This window comes from Mobula hypostoma, chromosome 5 (genome assembly GCF_963921235.1).
Source record: "Mobula hypostoma chromosome 5, sMobHyp1.1, whole genome shotgun sequence".
Lineage (NCBI taxonomy): Eukaryota > Metazoa > Chordata > Chondrichthyes > Myliobatiformes > Myliobatidae > Mobula > Mobula hypostoma.
The window spans coordinates 94,832,474-94,858,337 of record NC_086101.1 but is presented as its reverse complement, the minus strand read 5'-3'; the positions used below and the strand labels follow the sequence as shown (position 1 = coordinate 94,858,337).

General features: G+C 40.3%; 1 protein-coding gene across 1 annotated transcript in view; it reads right to left on the bottom strand.

The window, feature by feature from the left end:
• The window catches only part of LOC134346865 (contactin-associated protein-like 5), a 1,591,243-nt gene that overhangs the window by 859,025 nt on the left and 706,354 nt on the right, over window positions 1-25,864 (bottom strand). The window contains exon 6 of the mRNA XM_063048670.1: window positions 22,697-22,881. Coding sequence (XP_062904740.1) covers window positions 22,697-22,881 — 185 coding nt within the window. The remainder of the gene's footprint in view (window positions 1-22,696; window positions 22,882-25,864) is intronic.

The following is a 25,864-nucleotide window of genomic DNA, read 5'->3' as shown; positions in this document are numbered from 1 at the left end:
ATCTGTGGAATTCATGGCCACAGATGGCTTCGGAGGCTAAGTCATTAGATATGTATAAAGTGGAGGATGATATGTTCTTGATTAGTAAGGGTGTCAAAGGTTAGGGGGAGAAGACTGGAGATTGGGGTTGAGATGAATAATAAATCAGGGATGATGGAATGACAGTACAGACTCAATGGGCCAAATGGCCTTACACTGCTCCTATGTCTTATGGTGTTATGGAAGGCAGCCATTCATTCCATTTGGTCAATTCTTGTTCCTTCATTAAACATGGCTCTAAACGGGTCCTTCAACACATCATATTTATCATACTGGCACAGGTATTACAATAGTGTGGAAGCTAGTGCAATGCTATTACAGTGCCGGTGATTGGCAATTGAGGTTCAATTCCCACCCCTATTGGTAAGGAGCTTGCACTTTCTCCCTCTGACCCCACTGGTTTCCTCTGGGTGCTCTGGTTTCCTCCCACATTCCAAAGAAGAGACTTTTCTTCTTCCAAAGATGTATGGGTGAGAGTTAGTAAGTTGTGGGCATGCTGTTTTGGTGCCAGAACTAAGTAGGTGTCTATCTTTGTATTCAGTTCCCTTTTGAAAGGTTCCTTTGACTTCCCTAAGAACATAAATCTCTTTATATTGGATTCTGGCTAACTTTGTGATTTTTGGTTCTTTTTGCAGGATGCCCAATTTAGTTTCAGCATGAAACACAACCAATAAACAAACACTAAAAATCTGTGAATTCTAATTTATTCGCATGATTGCTTTTGACTGCACTTTGGTTCAGAGTTTCTTAGAAGAGATATTAAATATGATGGGCTCTTTTACGGGTTTCGACAATGCCATTAAGTGATAATTTATGTGAGTAGCCCATTTCGTGGGTTGTCCTATTTTTCAGTTAGACATGTTTTATCTTTAGAAACAACTTACTGTTACATGCCTCAAAGAGAGCTGTGTTTTTTTTGTGTGAGAATGATGTAATGGTCTTTTAGAGGTCACCTGATGTAATTTTCCGGCCAATGTAAGGTCACGTGATGACATGTGCACCACGGATATATAAGGGTAGACCCCAGATGACGCAGTTAGTTTTTAGCTTTTAGATTTCCAGGCAGAACATGCTGTGTCTCCATTTCTGTTGTGTGTTTGTTTTTGTGACGCAGTTTCATTTTTGAAACGGTTGTTACATTCTGTTACAAGATACAATATTACTGGACTGGAAATTTTTGGCTAGGTGTGCTGATTTACCCTATTCCAGCAGTAGAAGGGAGAATGAAGACTTTATCGAAGTACGGGACCTGAAGGATTAAGAGGAGTTGGTATCGTTCAGCAGTTTAACAAAGGATTGACCTTATTGAGTCTTCGTTGAAGGAGTAGTGACCTGCATTGAGATAACATTTGCCAAAAGAGAAAAGAGTTCATGCAAAGGTTTGCTCTCTCTAAAAGAAATTAAAGTCAGTTGTTTTAAACTGTTTTTTTACTGCATTGTGAATCCTGTGGACAGAATCAGCAGGAAAGTCGCGTCTATGAAGAAATCCTTCTCCAGAGCATTCTCTCCCAATTGAACATATAAATCTGTTGGACTTTTGAATTTACCATTTTAAGAACTATATCTGACTTTATTGCTTTAAGAACTGTTTTCGCATTTAACGCTTTAAGAACCAGTGCCGAGTAACGATTTGTTGAACGGCTGCATAACAGTTAACTTCCGGTAACACACATCAAAGTTGCTGGTGAACGCAGCAGGCCAGGCAGCATCTCTAAGAAGAGGTACAGTCGACACTTCAGGCCAAGACCCTTCGTCAGGGTGTTGCTTGAATTTCCAGCATCTGCAGAATTCCTGTTGTTTGCAGTTAACTTCCGGTTAAAGTTTTTGTTTGTTTTTTTTTCGCTTATCTGTGTTTAATAAATGTTTGGTTGTTTTTATGTAACCTGTCTCGATTGATATTCATTGTTGCCGGTTACGTAACATAATCTGTGGGGGCTCATCCGGGATGTTCCGATTTTGAGTTTAAGCGTAGAATTTGCCTATGAGAAATCTGTGTGTTTTGAGAGATGGGTTTTCTCTAAAAATGTGAATGGGGAGTATAATAAATTAAAAGAGTTGGTTTTGCAGCAGGAATTTAAAAGATGCATTCCTGTTGAAGTGAGAACATACTTAAATGAACGGGACACTGCTACATTGCTGGAGATCGCTAAATTAGCTGATGAGTATGTTTTAATTCACAAGAATAAATTTTCTCCAGGTAAAACTTTTAAAAGGACAAATAGCACAGAGAGTTAAGGTAAACCAGAAATTAACCCTGAAGTTAGTGAGAAAATTAAGGATGAAGGGAGATATATGAAAGAAAGACATTTTGGTATTATTTGTAATTATTGTAAGAAACCTGGACATGTAGTAGCTAATTGCTTTTGATTGAAAAAGAAAGAGAAAGAAGTAGTCCCAGGTGCTTGTGTGCAGCATATTGAAAAACCTTTAAAGCCACAGGGTTCAGAAAATATTAATGAAGATGTGTCAGAGTCTGACTAAGTTAAGAAGGGATATGAAAATTTTAGAACAGAAGGATTTGTATCCTTGAACAAAGGATCCAATTCAGTACCAACAAGAATACTTAGAGATACTGGAGCTTCTCAATCACTAATATTAGACAGTGTGCTAAAGTTTAGCGATGAGTCTGACATCGATGAGGTAAATTATATAAGCAGAGTTGGGAGTGCCCTTATGCCAATACATTTACATAGAGTAAATTTAAGATCAAGATTAGTTACAGGGGTTGTTAAAGTAGGATTACAATCCAGTTTACCTGTGAATGATGTTTCTCTTTTGTTAAGGAATGATTTAGCAGTTGGACAAGTTTTTCCTGAAGTGCATTTGACAATAAATTCAAATTCTGAAGAACCACAGAGGGATTCTAACACAGATTCTTCCTGTGTTGTAACAAGAGCTATGGCTAAAAAGACTTATGTAAAGGATGAGGTTGTTACCCATGACAGTTCAAATCAAGATTCGAATTTTAAGGATGTATCAGAAACTTTCTTACCTACATTATTTGATCAGAATTTTGGTGGTAAATCTGACCAGGAAGATTTGTCTTTATCTCAGAAGGAGATGATAGCAGAGCAGGGTAGAGATCCAGAGATAGTTAAATTAAAAGAACAAGTTCTTCCAGATAGTGAAATTGAAAAAGTGCCAGTAGGATATTATTTTAAAAAGGGGTTATTAATGAGAAATTGGAGATCACCTACAATTCCTGCTAGAGGAATGGGAAGTTAATCATCAGGTAGTAGTTCCTAAAATTTACTGAAATGAGATTTTAACTGTGGCTCATAGTATTCCTTTGGGTGTTCATTTGGGTGTAAAGAAAACTATGAACAAAGTTTCTAAACATTTTTATCAGTCTAGTTTAAGACAAGATGTGGCGACATTTTGTAGAACGTGTCATACGTGTCAAATTGTGGGTAAACCTAATCAGGTTACTCCAGTGGCCCCAGTACAACCAATTCCAGTATTTGGTGAGCTGTTCTCAAAAATCATTGTAGACTGTGTAGGTCCTTTGCCAAAGACTAAAACTGGACATCAATATTTATTAACTATTATGTGCACAGTGTCTAGGTTTCCAGAGGCAGTACCTCTTAGGAATATAACAGCCAAAACTGTGACAAAGGCTCTTATAAAATTCTTTACTTATTTTGTGTTGCCTAAAGAAATACGATCAGATCAAGGTAGTAATTTTATGTCTGGGTTGTTTCAGCAGATAGTTTATAACCTGGGAGCAAAACAGATTATTTCCCCAGCCTATCATCCAGAATCACAAGGAACCTTGGAGACATTTCATTCCACACTAAAAACTATGATTAGGACATATTGTGTGGAAAATGAAAAGGATTGGGATGAAGGTATACATTTATTACTTTTTGCAGTAAGGAGGCAGTACAGGAATCATTAGGTTTTAGTCCTTTTGAACTTGTCTTTGGACATAGAGTTCGAGGACCTTTGGCCTTGTTGAAGGAACAGTGGATTAATAAACAGGTACACACTAATTTGCTAGATTATGTTTTGAAATTTAAAGAAAGATTGTATAAAGCTTGTAGCTTGGCCAAGGAAAATTTAAAGTTAGCTCAAGAGAAGATGAAGACTTGATATGATAAGGAGGCTAGGATGAGGTCATTTAAGCCTGGAGATAAGGTGTTGGTTCTTTTCCCAGTGCAAATGAACCCATTATAAGCTAAATTTCATGGTCCTTGTGAGATTAAATCTAAGGTAAATGATGTAGATTACGTGGTAAAAACCCCAGATTGGAGAAAGACAACACAGCTGTGTCATATAAATATGATAAAGCCATATTATGAGAGAGAAGCTGCTACTATGACTGTTGTGATTAATAATGAGTCTGATCTGGATAAAAACTTAATGGAGGATTCATCTGAAACTCATTTTAAACCCAACATTATTTCAGCCAGGTTACCAAATTCAAAAATTCTGGAAAATATTGATGGAAAATTAGCTCATTTACAGCCTGAGCAGAGACAGCAGATGAAACAGTTAATTTTTAAATATGGAGATTTATTTCCAGACGTCCCGAGAAGAACCACCGTAGCTACGCATGATGTAGATGTTGGTGATGCAAAACCCATAAAACAACATCCATATCGAATGAACAGGGAAAACTGTGAACTTGCTGAACAGAAAATTACGTATATGTTAGAGAATGATATTATTAGACATTCTGATTTGAATTGGAGTTCACCTTGTGTTATGGTGCCTAAGCCAGACAATAGTATTAGGTTTTGTACAGATTACAGAAAGGTGAATGTTGTGACAAAAACTGATGCATAGCCAATCCCTAGGTAGATAATTGTGTGGATAAAGTTGGACAGGCCAAATTCCTTACAAAAATTGATTTGTTAAAAGGTTATTGGTGTGTTCCATTGACAGAGAGAGGTAGAGAGATTTCAGCATTTCTAACCCCATCTGCGTTATATGAATATAATGTTCTTCCATTTGGGATGAAGAATGCACCAGGTACTTTTCAGAGGATGATTAATAGTGTGATTCAGGGATTAAAAGATACAGATGCCTATATTGATGATTTAGTTACAGGAAATAATACGTGGAAAGCACATATTACTGCGGTGGAGAAACTATTTGAGAGACTTTCAAAAGCTAACTTAACTATTAACTTAGTTAAAAGTGAATTAGGTCATGCCAAAGTGACTTACCTTGGTTATGTTGTGGGTCAGGGGAAATTAGCACCTGTTCAAGTGAAAGTTCAGGCAATTTTAGAAGTATCCACTCCAGCTGGTAGAAAAACTCTCAGAAGATTCTTGGGTATGGTAGGATATTACAGAAAATTTTGTAAGGATTTTGCAAACATTGCTCTTCCATTAACTAATCTCATGAAGAAAAATGAAAAGTTTGTTTGGACAGAGTCTTGTCAGGAGGCATTTGATAAATTGAAAGCTATAATATGTAGCCAACCTGTACTTAATTCTCCTGACTTTGAAAAACTATTTTCGTTAGCTGTAGATGCTAGTGATGAAGCTGCAGGAGCAGTGTCACTTCAAAGAGATGATGGTGATGAAGTTGATCGTCTGGTAGCTTATTTTTCTAAGAAATTTAATGCCCATCAAAGAAATTATTCAACAATAGAGGAAGAATTGTTATCTCTTGTTTTGGCTTTACAACATTTTGAAGTGTATGTTGGTACTACTCATAAACCACTCACAGTTTATACCGATCACAATCCGTTAGTGTTTTTGATTAAGATGAAAAACAAAAATAGAAGATTATTATATTGGAGTCTAATGCTTCAGGAGTACAATATTTTGATCTCTCATATTACGAGTAAAGATAATGTGATCGCTGATTGTTTATCTAGCTGTTAAATGTACAATGAAAATTTGTTTTTTTTTGGAGTGAGATTTTCACATTTGTAACACTCCTACTGTACATTAGTTTATAAAGTGCTGAAAGATAAGACTGTATATATTGTGTATGTTGTAAATTTTATACCTTTATTTTTTTTTGTGAATTGTTAATTGTTAAAATTTTGTTCTTTAAAAGACCAAAATTTTTTTTGAAGGGAGGTGTTACATGCCTCAAGGAAATCTGTGATTTTTTTTGTGAGAATGTTGTAACGGTCTTTTGGAGGTCACCTGATGTAATTTTCCTGCCGATGTAAGGTCACGTGATGACATGTGCACCAGGGGTATGTAGGGTAGACCCCAGATGACAAAGTTAGTTTTTAGTTTTTGGATTTCCAGGTAGAACATACTGTGTCTCTGTTTCTGTTGCGCGTTTGTTTTTGTGACGCAGTTTCATTTTTGAAACAGTTGTTACGTTCTGTTGCAAGATACAATATTACTGGACTGGAAATTTTTGGCTAGATGTGCTGATTTACCCTATTCCAGCAGTAGAAGGGAGAGTGAAGACTGTATCGAAGTACGGGACCTGAAGGATTAAGAGGAGTCAGTATCGTTCAGCAGTATAACAAAGGATTGACCTTATTGAGTCTTCGTTGAAGGAGTAGCGACCTGCATTGAGGATAACACTTGCCAAAAGAGCAAAGAGTTCATGCAAAGGTTTGCTCTCTCTAAAAGAAATTAAAGTCAGTTGTTTTAAACTGTTTATTTACTGCATAGTGAATCCTGTGGACAGAACCAGCAGGAAAGTCACGTCTGTGAAGAAATCTTTCTCCAGAGCATTCTCTCCCAATTGAATATATAAATCTGTTGGACTTTCGAATTTACCATTGTAAGAACTATATCTGACTTTATCGCTATAAGAACTGTTTTTGCATTTAATGCTTTAAGAACCAGTGCCGAGTGGCGATTTGTTGAACAGCTGCATAACGGTTAACTTCCGGTTAAACTTTTCGTTTGTTTTTTTTTTCATTTATCCGTGTTTAATAAATGTTTGGTTGTTTTTATATAACCTGTCACGATTGATATTCATTGTTGCTGGTTATGTAACAATACACTAGGCTGCTTTTCATTCAGATGGACTAATCCTGATTGTGGGTGGCTTAATTTGTGATTTTGTTTTTTATTCCAATTTATGTTGCAAAATTACACGCAGATATCACACTTCCAACTCATACCTTTCTGGTATTCAGTTCGTTTTCCAATCTTACACATCTGTTAGTCCTTTCATCCATTTATTCATCCACATCTATAGAACCACAGAGTCATACAGCTCAAACACAGTCTTTTCAGCACATCTCATCCATGCAGAGCTACTCTTCCTAGTCCCCTTGACCCGCACGTGGACCATAGCCCTCCGTATCCCTCCCATCCGTGTACTTACCCAAACTTCCCTTAAATGTTGCAATTGGACTCACATCCATCACTACCGCTGGCAGATCTAGCTATTGATCTATAGCTACCTCTTTCTCTTTTTTCTCTCCTGCCCAGCTCTCAAACTGTATTTATCCTCAACAATGGTGCCTCATAACTCTCCCTCTATACTCATGACAGGATGACCAGATTCTGCTCCAGTTCCATCTACAAGTTTGCAGATGACACCACTGTGGTGGGCAGCATCTCAAGTTGCAATGAGCCGAAGCACTGGAGGGAGATAGAGAGCCTAGTGACAGGGTGTCATGATAACAACCTTTCCCTCAATGCCATCAAAGTAGAAGAGCTGGTCACTGCTGTGGGAGTATAGTCATGTCATGTGGATTCTGGAAGTGTGGTGGTGCACGTGTTGCTAGCTACATCAATGGTGCTGAGGATGAAATGGGTGAGAAATTCAAATTTCTGCATTGATTGTGTGGATAGTCTGCCCAAGGCTGAAATGGCTAACACGAGAGGGCCCAGTTTTAAGGTGCTTGGAAGTAGGTACAGAAGAGATTTTAGGGTTAATTTTTTTATGCAGAGTGTGGTGAGGGCGTGGAATGGGCTGCCGGCGGTGGTGGTGGAGGCGGATACGATAGTGTCTTTTAAGAGACTCTTGGATAAGTACATGGAGCTTAGAAAAATAGAGGGCTATGGGTAAGCCGAGGTAATTTCTAAAGTACGTACATGTTTGGCACATCATTGTAGGCTGAAGGGCCTGTATTGTGCTGTAGGTTTTCTATGTTTCTATGTTTCTAGAAGTGAACATCAGAAATAGCCTCTCACGGTCCAACTATGCAGAAGGTGTGACTAAGAAAGCTCACCATTGCCTGCCTCTACTTCCTCAAGAAGTTAAAGAAATTTGGCATGTCACCTTTAACCCTCACCAATTTTTATAGATGCACCACAGAAAACATTTTATCTGGATGCATCTCCGTTTGGTGTGGAAACTGATCTGCACTTGATTGCAAGAAACTAGGGTTGTGGACACAGCTCAGCACATCACGGAAAGCAATGTCCCCTCCATGGATAGGACAGCATGGTAGTGTAACAGTTGGCATGGTAGTGTAGCGGTTAGCATAATCCTTTACAGCGCCATTGATCGGGGTTCATTTCCCACCACAGTCTAAAAGGAGCTTGTATGTTCTCTCCATGTCTGCAGGCATTTCCTTCAGATGTGGTTTCATCTGGTGGGAGTTGTGTACAGACCACCTAACAGTAGTAGTGAGGTTGGGGATGGTATTAAACAGGAAATTAGAAATGTGTGCAATAAAGGAACAGCAGTTATAATGGGTGACTTCAATCTACATGTAGATTGGGTGAACAAAATTGGTAAGGGTGCTGAGGAAGAGGATTTCTTGGAATGTATGCGGGATGGTTTTTTGAACCAACATGTCGAGGAACCAACTAGAGAGCAGGCTATTCTGGACTGGGTATTGAGCAATGAGGAAGAGTTAATTAGCAATCTTGTCGTGAGAGGCCCCTTGGGTAAGAGTGACCATAATATGGTGGAATTCTTCAGTAAGATGGAGAGTGACATAGTTAATTCAGAAACAAAGGTTCTGAACTTAAAGAAGGGTAACTTTGAAGGTATGAGACGTGAATTAGCTAAGATAGACAGGCAAATGACACTTAAAGGGTTGACGGTGGATATGCAATGGCAAGCATTTAAAGATCGCATGGATGAACTACAACAATTGTTCATCCCAGTTTGGCAAAAGAATAAATCAAGGAAGGTAGTGCACCCGTGGCTGACAAGGGAAATTAGGGATAGTATCAATTCCAAAGAAGAAGCATACAAATTAGCCAGAAAAAGTGGCTCACCTGAGGACTGGGAGAAATTCAGAGTTCAGCAGAGGAGGACAAAGGGCTTAATTAGGAAGCGGAAAAAAAGATTATATGAGAAAACTGGCAGGGAACATAAAAACTGACTGTAAAAGCTTTTATAGATATGTGAAAAGAAAAAGATTGGTTAAGACAAATGTAGGTCCCCTACAGACAGAAACAGGTGAATTGATTATGGGGAGCAAGGACATGGCAGACCAATTGAATAATTACTTTGGTCCTGTCTTCACTAAGGAGGACATAAATAATCTTCCGGAAATAGTAGGGGACAGAGGGTCCAGTGAGATGGAGGAACGGAGGGAAATACATGATAGTAGGGAAGTGGTGTTAGGTAAATTGAAGGGATTAAAGGCAGATAAATCCCCAGGGCCAGATGGTCTGCATCCCAGCGTGCTTAAGGAAGTAGCCCAAGAAATAGTGGATGCATTAGCGATAATTTTTCAAAACTCTTTAGATTCTGGACTAGTTCCTGATGATTGGAGGGTGGCTAATGTAACCCCACTTCTTAAAAAAGGAGGGAGAGAGAAACCAGGGAATTATAGACCGGTTAGCCTAACATCAGTGGTGGGGAAACTGCTAGAGTCAGTTATCAAAGATGTGATAACAGCACATTTGGAAAGCGGTGAAATCATCGGACAAAGTCAGCATGGATTTGTGAAAGGAAAATCATGTCCGACGAATCTCATAGAATTTTTTGAGGATGTAACTAGTAGAGTGGATAGGGGAGAACCAATGGATGTGGTATATTTGGATTTTCAAAAGGCTTTTGACAAGGTCCCACACAGGAGATTAGTGTGCAAACTTAAAGCACACGGTATTGGGGGTAAGGTATTGATGTGGGTAGAGAATTGGTTGGCAGACAGGAAGCAAAGAGTGGGAATAAACGGGACCTTTTCAGAATGGCAGGCAGTGACTAGTGGGGTACCGCAAGACTCAGTGCTGGGACCCCAGTTGTTTACAATATATATTAATGACTTGGATGAGGGAATTAAATGCAGCATCTCCAAGTTTGCGGATGACACGAAGCTGGGCGGCAGTGTTAGCTGTGAGGAGGATGCTAAGAGGATGCAGGGTGACTTGGCTAGGTTAGCTGAGTGGGCAAATTCATGGCAGGTGCAATTTAATGTGGATAAATGTGAAGTTATCCACTTTTGTGGCAAAAACAGGAAAACAGATTATTATCTGAATGGTGGCCGATTAGGAAAAGGGGAGGTGCAACGAGACCTGGGTGTCATTACACACCAGTCATTGAAAGTGGGCATGCAGGTACAGCAGGCGGTGAAAAAGGCAAATGGTATGCTGGCATTTATAGCGAGAGGATTCGAGTACAGGAGCAGGGAGGTACTACTGCAGTTGTACAAGGTCTTGGTGAGACCACACCTGGAGTATTGTGTGCAGTTTTGGTCCCCTAATCTGAGGAAAGACATCCTTGCCATAGAGGGAGTACAAAGAAGGTTCACCAGATTGTTTCCTGGGATGGCAGGACTTTCATATGATGAAAGACTGGATGAACTAGGCTTATACTCGGAATTTAGAAGATTGAGGGGGGATCTGATTGAAACGTATGAAATCCTAAAGGGATTGGACAGGCTAGATGCAGGAAGATTGTTCCCGATGTTGGGGAAGTCCAGAACGAGGGGTCACAGTTTGAGGATAAAAGGGAAACCTTTTAGGACCGAGATTTGGAAAAACTTCTTCACACAGAGAGTGGTGAATCTGTGGAATTCTCTGCCACAGGAAACAGTTGAGGCCAGTTCATTGGCTATATTTAAGAGGGAGTTAGATATGGTCCTTGTGGCTAAAGGGATCAGGGGGTATGGAGGGAAGGCTGGTACAGGGTTCTGAGTTGGATGATCAGCCATGATTATACTAAATGGCAGTGCAGGCTCGAAGGGCTGAATGGCCTACTCCTGCACCTATTTTCTATGTTTCTATGTTTCTATAAGCCGTGTTGACACCAGAAGCCCAGCGACACTTGTGGGCTTGCATCCCCAGACTGTGTTCCTTGTTGACACATACAATGTATTTCACTGTATGGTGTGCTGTTTCAATGTAGATATGACAAATAAAGCTAATCTAATCTAATCTACTCTGTTACACTTCTTGCTGCCTTTGTAGAGCAGCAACATAATGAAAGACCCCATCCAGCCAGGACGTTCTCTCTTCCCTCCCACCCATTAGGCAGAAGGTACAAAAATCTGAAAGCACGTGCCTCTAGGCTCAAGAATAGCTTCTATCCCACTGTTATAAGACTACGGATGGTTCCTGAGAACAATAAAATGGAGTCATAACCTCATAACGTATCTCATTTAGGGCTTGTGCGTTACTGCATGCCTACACTGCTCTTTCTCTGTATCTTTCCCTCTATCTCTACCTTTATCTCTATCACTTCTGCAGTCAATATGACCCTTTAAAATGCTTTCAAACCAACAATATAAAAATATTACATTAGCTGTTACTGGTTCCTCAACCCAGTGAGGTGAAAGCTCGACGCGAACATTGAGAGCAGGGAGGTGGGTGAAATGACTCTAATGTAGTCTGGTAAATGCATTGCCAACCCAAGTCATCTATATGATGGTTGTGAAATGCAGGCATAATTCACCAGGAAATCAGTGATCACTGTCTGTAAGTTGGCTCTGACTTCCTTTATTTATCGTGGAATATGAATGGGGGAAGATAACCTCTTCTGGGAAAAGGTATCTGTGCAGTTGGGTATTCTCAGTGGACATGCTAACTGCTCATCAAGTGCCCCTCGGCTTTGCAGGGTATACATTGCATTCACCCTTGTTGTTAAAGGTCTGATACGCTTCCTCGTTACCTGGCTCAACTGTTAACTATTGTGGTAATCTCAGTCTTGATCAACATGTTGGGAACGAGTTGGAATTCTATGTTTTACTGCTAAAAGAAAATTAAATGTGGATATCTGAGGATAAATTTTCTATGAAAGGACATGGAAAGCTGACCTTTCAGATTAATAGGTCCATGAAAATGGTTATGCTCCACAAGTATCTACTCCAACCCTTTTTCGTTCAACATGTGTCTTGCTTTTTCCTCCTTAAAGTTAGAGGAACAGATGGACAGAGGGAGAGTGAAACATAGATAGTTTAGGAGAAGGGTGAAGAAAGTGGGGTGGGAGAATGAGAGAGAAGGGGAGAGAGATAGTGTAAAAACGATAATGATGGAAGCAGAAATAGATACATAATGGTTATGCATGGTTAGATGAATAGATAGATCACAGCTGGCTAGCTAGATAGAGGGAGAGACATGGGAGATTGCAGATCAGAAGCAAAACAAACTACTGGAGGAACTCAGTGCTGGGTAAGGAAATGAACAGATGAGGTTTTTGATTCAAGCCCTTTCATCTAGACTGGGTAGATAGACAGACAGGCAAATAAAGACAGAAATAGAAAGAATTAACAGCTGAGCTGATGCCATCCATACCAGACATCTTCTCTTCTCCCCACACCCATAGGGTGGAAGACACAAAAGCTGAAAGTTTATACCATCAGTTTCAAGGACAGCGTCTATCCTGCTGTTATAAGATGGTCTCCTAGTTTGATAAAATGGATGCTTGACCTCACAATCTACCTGATTATGGCTTTACACCTTATTGTCTGCCTGCACTGTATTTTCAATAAAACTAACACTTTACTTTGCAGTCTGTTATTGTTTTACCTTGTACTACCTCAATGTACTGATGTAATAAAATGATCTTTTTGGATGGCATGCAGAACAAAGTTTTTCACTGTAGCTCAATACTGTGACAATAATAAACCAACTTACCATTTTTTAAATCAATCTAATATCATGGGTTTACCACAACTCTGAGTGGCTGGAAAATCAGCAGCTAATTCCTCCATACCTTAAGTTTTTTTGCACAACCTGGCAATTAAATTCTACTTGGGTCCTTTCTTCTGCTTCACTACAGAGGTTTCCAAAACTAAACAAAATTAATTTAGATCATCAATCTCTCATCTTCCACAGGTCCCGAGTGATCCACTCAAGAGCTGCGCACCAGTAATTTAAACTGCGAAGTGGGATATATAAACGTAACAAACATAATGACTTTGCTCTTGGGCAAAACTGTTCCTTCAATCGTCAGCACTAAAGGAGATGATTGGAATCATTATTGTATCATCATTTTCAGGAGCTTACTGCGTACAAATTGACTGTGCTTATCCACATTATTCATGACAGTATTTCAGAAGTTCTTCATTAGCTGTTAAGTTACACATCACTTTACAGAGTCAGCCAGCCATCACCGATCGAGGTTCAACTCCTGCTGCTGCCTGGAAGGAGTTTGTGTGTGCTTTCCATGGCTGCATTGGATCTTCCCACATCCCAAAGAGTTGGTGGCAGTAAGTTGTGTGCATGTTATATTGGTGCCAAATGTGTAGTGACACCTGCACCCAGCACAATTCTCACTAATTAAATTTGATTTCATGAAACCGACACATTTCACTGTATGTTTCAATGTACATGTGACAAATAAAGCTTATCTCTTTACCGTTAGGTTGTTTAAACCACTGCGGGCTTCAAATGGGTGCAGCAAAAACCTAATAAGATTACGAGAGACATAAACTGTGCAGTTCTGGTCACCTACCATCAGAAGGGATGTCACTAAGATTGAAAGAGTGCAGAGAAAAGTTACAAAGCTGCTGTGAGAATCACGGGGAGTGGTTCAATAGGTTAGGACTCCATTCTGCCAGTGTTGGAGAATGAGGCGAGATTTGATAGAGGTGTACAAGATTATGAAGGATAAAGGTAGGATAAATGAAAGTAGGCTTTTTTCACTGAAATTGGGTGAGAAGTGAACTGGGGGTCATGGGTTAAGGGTGAAAGGTGAAACATTTAAGGGGAATGTCAGGAGGAACTTCTTCACTCAAAGGGTTGTGAGAATGGAGAACGAACTGCCAGCAGAAGTAGTGAATGCAAGTACAGTTTCAACATTCAAGAGATATTTAGATAGGTACATAGATGGGAGGGGTATTGGGGGGATATCGTACATGTGCAGAACTAAGCAGATTAATTGTTTGGCATGATGTAGATGGGCTGAAGTTCCTGTTCCTGTACAGCTGTGACTTCGATGACACAAAACAGACTCTACACCTAACTTGCCCAGTCAATCTGCAAGCAGTCTGCTGGAGGAACTCCATGGGTGAAGCAGCAACTGTCGGGTTTAGACCCAAGATGTCAACAATTCCTTTCCTCCAGTAGATGCTGCTGAGTTCCTCCAGTAGATTGCTTGTGGCTCCAGATTCCAGCATTTACAGTCTTTTGTGTCATGTCTTGCTCAATCAATCCGTACAAGACAAGATGTCAAGATGTTCAACTCAGTGAACAACCCTCCCCTCCACCCCACTGCCTCAGACAGAATCGTGTACACAATTTAAAAATGAATGCAAGTGTCATCTCTCTATTAACACACACAAAACGCTGGAGGAACTCAGCATCTCCGGAAAGGAATGAACTGTTGATGTTTCCAGCCGGATTAAGAAATTGACTGTTTATTCATTTCCATAGAGATCCCCCAGCATTTTGTGTGTGTTATTCGGGATATACAGCATCTGCAGAATTTCTTGTGATTATATTGTCACCCCTCCAAGCCTTGTAGAATTTTAATAAGACCACCATACTAACACTCTTTTATCTTTTCAATTAAAACTCTGCATCCCATTTCCTTTAGAGAGATTAATTATATTGCAATGAGTTTGTGCACAGTCAGAGAAATCACCCACACCACAGCAAGTGGGACAAGTATTTAATTAAATCTGCAATAATAAGATACTCTTGTTTATCATCTAAGGGCACCATGGTAGTAAAACTATTATCAAAGTACGTACACACAGTGTACCTCCTATACCTAATAAACTGGCCACTGAGCATGCACAACATGCTGGAGGAACTCAGCGGGTCGGGCAGCATCTGTGGAAACGAACGGTCAACGTTTCAGGCCGAGAACCTTCGTCAGGACTGAAGAAGGAACGGGCAGAGGTCCTATAAGGAAGGTGGGGAGGAGGGTGGGAAGGAGAAGGCTGGTAGGTTCCAGGTGAAAAACCGGTAAGGGGAAAGATAATGGGGTGGGGGACGTGAAGCAGGGAGGTGATAGGCAGGAAAGGTGAAGAAGGAATAAGGGAAAACACAATGGGTAGTAGAAGGAGGCAGAACGATGAGGGAGGTGATAGGCAGCTGGGGGAGGGGGCAGAGTGAAGTAGGGATAGAGGAGGGAGGGGGAGGGATTTACTGGAAGTTGGAGAATTCAATGTTCATAGAAACATAGAAACATAGAAAATAGGTGCAGGAGTAAGCCATTTGGCCCATCGAGCCTGCACCGCCATTCAGTATGATCATGACTGATCATTCAACTCAGAACTCTGTACCTGCCTTCTCTCCATGATCCCTCTACCCCCGATCCCTTTAGCCACAAGGGCCATATCTAACTCCTTCTTAAATATAGTCATTAATATATATTGTGAACAACTGGGGTCCCAGCACTGAGCCTTGCATTACCCGACTAGTCACTGCCTGCCATTCTGAAAAGGTCCCGTTTATTCCCACTCTTTGCTTCCTGTGCCAACCAATTCTCCATCCACATCAATACCTTACCCCCAGTACCGTGTGCTTTAAGTTTGCACACTAATCTCCTGTGTGGGACCTTGTCAAAAGCCTTTTGAAAATCCAAATATACCACATCAACTGGTTCTCCCCATCCACTCTACTAGTTACATCCTCAAAAAATTCTATGAGATTCGTCAGACATGATTTTCCTTTCACAAATCCATGCTGACTTTGTCTGATGATTTCACCGCTTTCCAAATGTGCTGTTATCACATCTTTGATAACTGACTCCAGCAGTTTCCCCACCACCGACGTTAGGCTAACTGGTCTATAATTCCCTGGTTTCTCTCTCCCTCCTTTTTTAAAAAGTGGGGTTACGTTATCCACCTTCCAATCCTCAGGAACTAATCCAGAATCTAAAGAGTTTTGAAAAATTATCACAAATGCATCCACTATTTCTTGGGCTACTTCCTTAAGCACTCAGGGATGTAGACCATCTGGCCCTGGGGATTTATCTGCCTTTAATCCCTTCAATTTACCTAACACCACTTCCCTACTAACATGTATTTCCCTCAGTTCCTCCACCTCACTAGACCCTCGGTCCCCTACTGTTTCCGGAAGATTATTTATGTCCTCCTTAGTGAAGACAGAACCAAAGTAATTATTCAATTGGTCTGCCATGTCCTTGTTCCCCATAATCAATTCACCTGTTTCTGACTGTAAGGGACCTACATTTGTCTTAACCAATCTTTTTCTTTTCACATATCTATAAAAGCTTTTACAGTCAGTTTTTATGTTCCCTGCCAGCTTTCTCTCATAATCTTTTTTCCTTTCCTAATTAAGCCCTTTGTCCTCCTCTGCTGGACTCTGAATTTCTCTCAGCCCTCAGGTATGCCGCTTTTCCTGGCTAATTTGTATGTTTCTTCTTTGGAATTGATGCTATCCCTAATTTCCCTTGTCAGCCACTGGTGCACTACCTTCCCTGGTTTATTCTTTTGCCAAACTGGGATGAACAATTGTTGTAGTTCATCCATGAGATCTTTAAATGCTTGCCATTGCATATCCACCGTCAACCCTTTAAGTATCACTTGCCAGTCTATCTTAGCTAATTCACGTCTCATACCTTCAAAGTTACCCTTCTTTAAGTTCAAAACCTTTGTTTCTGAATTAACTATGTCACTCTCCATCTTAATGATGAATTCCACCATATTATGGTCACTCTTACCCAAGGGGCCTTGCATGACAAGATTGCTAACTAACCCTTCCTCATTGCTCAATACCCAGTCTAGAATGGCCTGCTCTTTAGTTCAGACCTCCCACCCTCCCCCCACCTTCTTTATAGGGCCCCTGCCCCCTCCCTCTTCAGTCCTGACGAAGGGTCTCGGCTCGAAATATTGACTGTTTGTTTTCACGGATGCTACCCGACCTGCTGAGTTTTTCCAGTGTGTTGTGCATGTTGCCTTGACCCCAGCATCTGCAGAGTATTTTGTGTTTATGACTGGCCTCTGAGCATATATGTCATCATAGACAACCTTGAGATTCATCTTCTTGCAGCCATTTACAGAACATTGAAAGTTCTTGGATTCCTACACGATTCATTTGGAGAAATTGTGAGAAATTTTCCTGATTTTCCATGTAGCATCTCAGAGTCAATCTGATGTTAAATAAACACAATGTGTGTGACTGCATTGAAAGCATTAGCACAGGCCAGTATGTAATCTATCAGATTCTTGTAACATTCTGGTTATAATTGGGTATTGATCAATGTCATTTACTTAAATAAAAACAAAACTTACAGAGGGAGAAAACTAATTACTTTCTCCTCATAGCAATATGTTTATTTACTGATCTGGAAATTATCTTTTCCCTAATCTCCCGTATACCTTGAAGGTACTGCATGGTATCTTTTCTTAACCACATCTTTAATTCTGTTGCTCAGTGATTTTGATAAGCAGGCTACAATTCTTCTTCAAAACTCTTTGATTTTTCTTCCAAACATAATGGTAAAAATATTCAGAAATTTACTTCTCCACACCTTGATGAATTGAGCTTAACACTGGTGCTACTGAGAACCAGGACTGGCCAGATGGCATAACAGCTGCTCAGGATATAAAACTCAACAACATTAGTAAAATAAACTCACTGATTTAGGTCTGAAATGTATATGCATACATACACAGCAGCCTTTTAGTGTCAAGAGACAAAAAAAATCTAAATGGATAATTTAAAGTAACGCACACAAAAGTGCTGGAGGAACTTAGCAGGTCAGGCAGCATCTATGGAGAGGAATAAACAGTCGATGTTTCGGGCTGTGACCCTTTATCAGTACTGGAAAGGAAGGGGGAAGAAGGCAGGGTGAGGAGAAGGAGGACAAACTAGAAGGTGATAGATGAGGCCATGTGGGTGGGGGAGTTGGGATGAAGTGAGAAGCTGGGAGATGATAGGTGGAAAAGGCAAAGGGCTGAGGAAGAAGGAATCTGATAGGAGAGGAGAGTGAACAATGAGAGAAAGGGAAGGAGGAGAGGAACCGGGGGGGGGGGGCGTGATAGGTTGTGAATAATTAATTAATTTGTACGGACAAAATTCATATCTCTGTTCCAGTCTGAGAGAGTAATGAGGCATCTGGAGAGCAATAAGAATTATTTTCTGCCTGCTGAATGTATTAATGGGTTGTATAAATTTGACTTACACAAATTATCAAAATTAGCTACAGTTGCAGTTAATTTTTAACTGCTGTGTTGGTGTAAATCTACATCAGTGCGATAAAAAAAGAAATTATTTAACTTCTATAGAGCCTTTAATGATTCCCTTAGAGCATCTGCAAGGCTCTTTTAGACAACCAGACCAGAAATGTGGCAACAAATTAATGAACAACAGCTTCCACATTCAAAAGTTCAAATTAAATTTAATATCAATGTACCTATACGTTACCATATTCCACCATGAGATTCCTTGTCTTGCGAGCATTTACAGGGGAAGAAACAACAGAATTTATGGAAATCTTTGCATAAACAAAGACTGACAAACATCCAATGTGCAAAAGAGATCAAACTGCAAATAAAAAAAATACTGAAAACATGAGTTGTAAAGAGACCTTGAAAGTGAAACTGTAGGTTGTAGAATCAGTTAGGAGTTGTGGTAAGTGAAGATATCCACACTGTTTCAGGAGCCTAATGATTGTAGAGTTATAACCTGCTGGTGTGAGACCGAAGGCTTATGTAGCTCCTGCCCAGTGGTAGTAGTGAGGAGAGGGCATGCCAGGATGGTGCAGGGGCTTTGACAATGGGTTCTGCTTCCTTGTGGCAGCACTCCATCTAAGTGCCCTCAGTTGTGGTGAGGACTTTGTCTGTGATGTACTGGCATAGACTTGTCATTCAATAATACATAATGACAAAGTTCAAAGTAAAACCTATAGCTAGAGTACGCACACGTCGCCACATACAACCCCGAGATTCTTTCTCTGCGGGAATACTTAGCAAATCTACAGAGCAGTAACTGGAAACTGGAAACGTCAGGAACAGTAAACAAACTGTGCAAATGCAGATATAAATAACAAGCATGAAATAACAATATAACAGAATCCTTAAATGAGTGTCTTTATCCTCTTTTGTTCTAGAGCCTGATGGTTGAGGAGTAGTAACTGTTCTTGAACCTGGTGGTGCAAGTCCTGAGGCCCCTGTACCTTCTACCTGATGGCAGCAGTGAGAAAAGCACATCTGTGAGGATCTTTGACCCTCTCCACCTCTGATCCTCTGATGATTACTAGCTCATGGACCTCTGGTTTCCCTCACCTGTTCTACTATCAGTTTCTTGGTCTTATTGACAGTGAGTGAGAGGTTGTTGTTATTACACCACTCAGCCGAGTTTTCAATCTCCCTCCTGTATGCTGATTCATCACCACCTTTAACACAGCCCACAATCATGGTGTCATCAGCAAACTTGTATATAGCCCCATAGTCATAGGTGTAAAGCGACCAGAGCAGGGGGCTAAGTAGATAGTCCTGCTGTGGTCCTGTGCTGATGGAGATTGTGGAGGAGAAGTTTTTACCAATCCAAATTGACTGAGGTCTGTAAGTGAGGAAATCCGGGATCCAATTGCACAAGGTGGTATTGAGGCCCAAGTCTTGGAGTTTACTGATTCATTTTGTGGGGATGATGGTGCTAAATGCTGAGCTGTAATCGACAAAGAGCATCCTGATCTATGCATTTTTGCTGTACAGATGTTCCAGGGTTGTGCGAAGAGCCAACAAGATATCATCTGCTGTAGACCTGCACACTGGAGCGGATCCAAGTCACCACTCAGAGAGGATGCTTCAACATCAAAGCATTCTTACTGATGTTATGAGAGTGACGGATACTGGTTAGGACACCATTCCTTGTCAGAATTGTTATGGAAACTTCCTTCATTCCAACTGTTTGCCCAGCAAGGGGCCGTTTCAAATGCCTTGGCTAAAGAAAGACACAGCCAGAGTGTAGCATTGACGTACTACCGAGACTTCTTGTGAAGAAAATTAAGTGTGTAAATTATGAGGAGTGTCCTCGCACTCTTATGAGACCCTAAGCTAGATAGTAGATAATTGACAGAGATTAAGTCAGGGCAGTGATACAACAGGAGGTTCTAGTCACACAGATTTAATCGCGACCTCAGGTGTTGTCTGTGCAGAGTTCGTACACTCTCCCTGTGATGCGTATATTTCCTCCAGGGGTGCTCCAGTTCCTTACACATCCTGAAGATCCACAGGTTTTGTCGGTAACTGGCTGCTGTAACATTCCCTGGGTAGGTGGGTTGCAAGAGATTCAGAGGGGAGTTGACGGGCACATGACAGGGAACATGTTACCAGAATTGTGTGCGAAAGGCATTGACGTGCAGATGCAATGTGAATGTGTGGAAATATGTCCCATGTTTGTTCCTAACTCAGCTCTTCTAAGCCAAAAGTATAATAGAAAATCAACAATTTAACTGCATATGCTGGAAATCAGAAATAAAAGTAGGAAGTGTGGTAAATTTCTGGAGATGTGTGGTGGAGGGTACTCTGACTGGTTGATTCAGAGCTTGGTGTAGAGGTGCCAATGTGCAAGATTTCAAGATGCTGCAAAGGTTTGCAGCCAGCTCCATCATGAGCAACCCCCCCCCAACCCCCATCATTGAGGACATCTCAAAAAGATGCCAAGCATCACTAAGAACCTGACCATCTGGGACATGCCCACTTCTCATTACTATCATTGGTAGTAATTCGGAAACAACTTCTCCCCCCTCTGCCATCAGATGTTTGAACAGTTCATGAACCCATGAATACTATTTCATTTCTCCTTACTCTGCTATTGGAGAAGTTTCTGAGATGTCTCTGCCTCTCATAGTTATGTACACCTGCTCTAAGGGAAACAAAACCAGTCAACACAAAATAATCTGCAGATGCTGGGGTCAAAGCAATACTCACAACACGTTGGAGGAACTCAGCAGGTCGGGCAGCATCCGTGGAAAAGATCGGTCAACATTTCAGTCCTGATGAAGGGTTCCGGCCCAAAACGTCGACCGATCTTTTCCACGGATGCTGCCCGACCTGCTGAGTTCCTCCAACAAAACCAGTCTCTCCTCGTAAATGTCTATTATCTCAATCAGCTCAAAGTTAGAAAAGAGCTTAACAGCATCAGTGAAGGTGAGGGATGTTCAACAATAATTGAGAACGTGCACAGGACATTGAAGTTTTGTGAGTCTATGGGACATTTATTTGCTTTGGAGTTAATTTCGAAGTGATTCAATTGATATTTTTGAGATTACAAAAGGACTTGGAAAGTTTGATTGGGACCAATCATTTATTACAGCAAACACACAGGATCCAGAGCCAGAATTACTAAAATTGAAAATGTTAGAGACGTTATTTGGTGAACCTCCATATCTAGCGTTAAGAAACCTCTTGAATTTAGAGTGTGGATTTGCCATGATATATATTTTAAATCTCAGAATATCGCATTATGTTTTTCAGCCTCTGAAGTGTGGTCAAAGCGAAAATTAGAAATTGTCAGATACATTCAGAAGACTTGAAGCTTTGAATCACTTATTCTTCTTTCCACAGATCCTGCCTGACATGCCAAGGGCTTCTGATACTTTCTGAAACAAAAGCAGGGCATGCTGAAAACACTCAGCAGGTCAGACAGCATTGTGGAAAGAGAGACTGATGGCATTTCAGATCTGACAGTCAGAAATGGGAAAGAGGAAAATAATAGTTCTCAGTAGCAGAGAAGGTGGGGTAGAAGAAAGGGAATATCTATGACTGTGTAAGAACAAATGTGTTAGCGTGGCAGTCTGAAGGGATTTTAAAAAAATTTTCTGACATTGATTTTGTTCCTGACTTCCTACATTTGTCATTCTTCATATCAGGTACTTAAGAAATGGGACAACAGGTTTATGCACAACAAGCTCCCATATGAAGCAATGAGATCATGACTGGATAATTTACTTTAGAGTCTCAGATGTCATTGAGGCTGTGTTCCCTGAGCTACAACCTTTTCCATAGAAACAGTGCAACTACGCATAATTGGTCCAAAGGAATCAAACAAAATACCAATTGGTATTTTTCACACAATGAGTAATAAACGTTCAGGATGAAGTTACTACAGAAGGCCATTAGAGTAATTGAAACAGACAGTTGAAGAAAAAATTGGATAGTCTTCGGAAAAGAGAAAACATTGAGGGATATGTTTAGAAACTGGGAAAGCACTGTTTGCCCATTAAGAAGCAATAGGCTGGTCTGTGACTGATGATCTTTCTTTTCTCAAAGAACCATATTTATTTCTCAGGCTTTCTAACAATGAACACAATCTTCATGTTGCAGCCTCTAATTGTGCATTTTGCATTTCCTCTAATCTTTCATCGTATCAAAAATATGACAAAGGTCAAGCATTCAATAGCATAACTTTATCTCCATATTTTTGATTGATACGACTAAGTTTCACAGTGAGCTGTTTACCTCATAGTCAAGATCCAAAAGATCAGACTCTCCTTTAGTCTGAAATTGTTGTGTGTCTGAATCAACAGTGAAGTTCACTTGCTTCTTATTGCGTTCAACTGCAATGTAATGCCAGTGCTGATCATCAAGGAGACTGCCCAGTGTAATGGAGGAATGGTCACTAGCATCTTGCAGAGCTGTGTTACCTAGGAAACAAAGAAGGAGGTAAATCACATTGTACATTGTAATAACCACCATAAACATAATTCACTGTTACACTGGGATACACTGAAAGACAGGAACCTATAATTGTGAAAATACCTCTTTAAAGCGGATTATAACTCAACAACATTTATGTATTTTCACTCATGATATTCCTCTTTGTTTTCTTCACCATTGAAGAAACTTACATAGAACAATGAATATAAAGCAGTATAGCATAGGGATAGGCTCTTTGGCTCACACGTCTATGCTAAACACATGGCATAATTAATCTAAATCTTTTCTACTTAATCTTAAACCTTTCAGTTAAAAAAGCAAGCACAACATGTTTTTTTTTCTTCTTCTCATGGAGAGAGAGACATGGCCGAGTTAAAAAAAATAGACAAAATTCATGGTTTCAAAAGCAGTAAGTATCGGTTGATAAGAACTTTAAAAAAAGTAGAAATGGTTGGATACATCATAAAATTAGACGTGTTTGATTGCATAACAGTTAACTGGGTGATGTATATTGAATGAATTGAACAGAATTTTGAAGCAAATGAAATGGCCAATGAAAAATGAGTGCCAGCTTTGCAGAGAGTAATAGAAGGAAAAGGATATATAGTAGTTTGCTTTGATGTTTGACTGCTCCAACCAAAACAGCTAAAATGAGCTTTGTTGATATCATGAATGTAATGCACAAACATTTAGAACTGAAACCATTGTTGATTGCAGAACACAGTAAAGGAAGGAAGGTGAGCCCATTTCAGCTTATCTAGCTGAATTGAAGAAATTGTCAGAGCATTCTCAGTTTAGTGATGGACTTAATGATACACAGAGAGAATCGTTTAGTTTATAGAATCTTATAAGAAAGCATTCAGAAATGGCTCCTGACTGAGGACAACTTACATCTAAAAGAGCAGTTGAAATCACGGTATCAATGAAGGTGAGTGTGAACAAAATTACAACAGAAACCTGCCTGACTGAACAAATTGTGTTGCCATTGTGGCAGGGTCTCACATACACCAGACCAATGCAGGTTTAAGGGTGAAACTTGCAGAAAATACTACAAAGTAGGACACATAAAAAAGAGCATGTCAGACAGACAAAAATTAATGGGCTGCACAAGGGAGAGAAAAGGATAAAAAGTCAAGTTACAATTTCATAAAGAGCACTAAACTGCATACTGTTGATGAAAAATTCTGATAATAATGAGAGTGACGCAGGACTATGTAGCCTTGAGATTTACAATGTGAAAACTAAGAAGAGACAACCAATAAAGTGAACAGCAAAATAACAAAATTGGAATTGGATGCTGTTTCAGTTATTCAACAAAACGAGATTGAACAGCATTTCAAATATCCTGAACTGAAGCCTGCAGATATCCAACGAAAAACTTACACTGAAGAAAAGATAACTCCTGTGATAATGGCATTTGCAACAGTGAAACACAACAACCAGCAAGCTACATTGTGCTTGTAGGTGGTAAAACAACAGGGGAGCCAGTGTTGTAGGGCCATGGTTGGCTCAGACAACTACAACTGGATTGGAGATCCATCCACCATTTGCATGCCACATCCCCTGCAATAGAGTCGACTGAAAGTGAATTAAGAAAGGTACTGGATGATGCCACAGCAGTGTTCCAGAATGGCACTGGAAAACTCAAACATATCAAGGGTAAAATAGTGTTAAATGAAAATGTCAGACCCAAGTTTTACGAAGCCCATCTGGTTCCTAATACCATCAGTGACAAAGTAGCCAGTGTGCTAGATTGCATGGAGGATGAAGGAATTCTTTCCAAGTTTGTGTGGCGCCCATGGGCAATGCCAATAGCCAAGAAGAAAGGGTCTGTCAGGATCTGTAGTGATTTTAAGGTCACTGGAAAGTACTGTAGATCACTATCATCTGCCCAGGATAGAAGATACCTTTGCAAAACCTCTGGAGGGAAACACTTCAGCAAAGGGGATATAGCTGAGGCCTACCTGCGGAAGGAGATGGAAGAAGAGTCCAAAGTGTTTCTCACTATGAACACTTACTGAGGGCTTTATTGCTAAAATAGGTTTATTTTTGGAGTAGCACCTGCACCAGCACTCTGGCGGGAAACTATGGACCACGTGCTGCAAGGCTGCCCAGGCACTCAGTCTTATCTAGATGACATTATTGATACCAGCGAGGATGACAAGGATCATCTCCAAAATCTCAAGACAGTTTTAAAATAATTAGAAGATTAGAGCATAATGCAACAAGTATGAATAATTTAAATCAAGAATCACTTGCTACCATCATACCATTGATACACAAGAATTTGCACAAGTGTGTTGAGAAAATTCAAACAGTGGTGTATGCCCCAAGGCCGAAGGACATGTCACTGTTGTGGTCCTTTTTAGGATTTGTCAATTACAATAACAGGTTCCTGCAAAATGTGGTTACTGTGCACTACCCTTGAACTCATTTTTTCAGATCAGCAAGAAATGGAAATGGGCAAAGCAGCATGAGGTCACTTTCCAATGGACAAAGGAGGTGCTGACGTCAGACACTGTACTCACACATTATGATCTACATCATTCAGTGAGGCTTGCCAGTGATGCCACGCCTTATTGTATACAATTTGTGCAGTCACGTCACATGTGAGGAGTGATGGAATTCAACTCCCCATAGCCTTTGCATCTCATTCCCTTACTGTCCCAGTGAAAAATTTTACACAGATTGACAGAGAGGTCTTGACTTTGTACAATTTTGGGTGAAAACCGTTTCAACCAGTACTCGTCCAGGAGAGAGTTTACCTCCATTACTGATCATCAACCACAAGCGTCCATTTTCAATCAACAGACGAGTGCACTGCTATCAACAACAGCACAAATGCAGAGGTGGAGTCTGTTTCTCAGACGACTCAATTACAAGATTGAATTCAAAAGGACAGCTGATCATGAAAATCCTGATGCAATTATCCCGTGTACCCTTGGAAAGGAAGTACTGTACCTGAAGAAT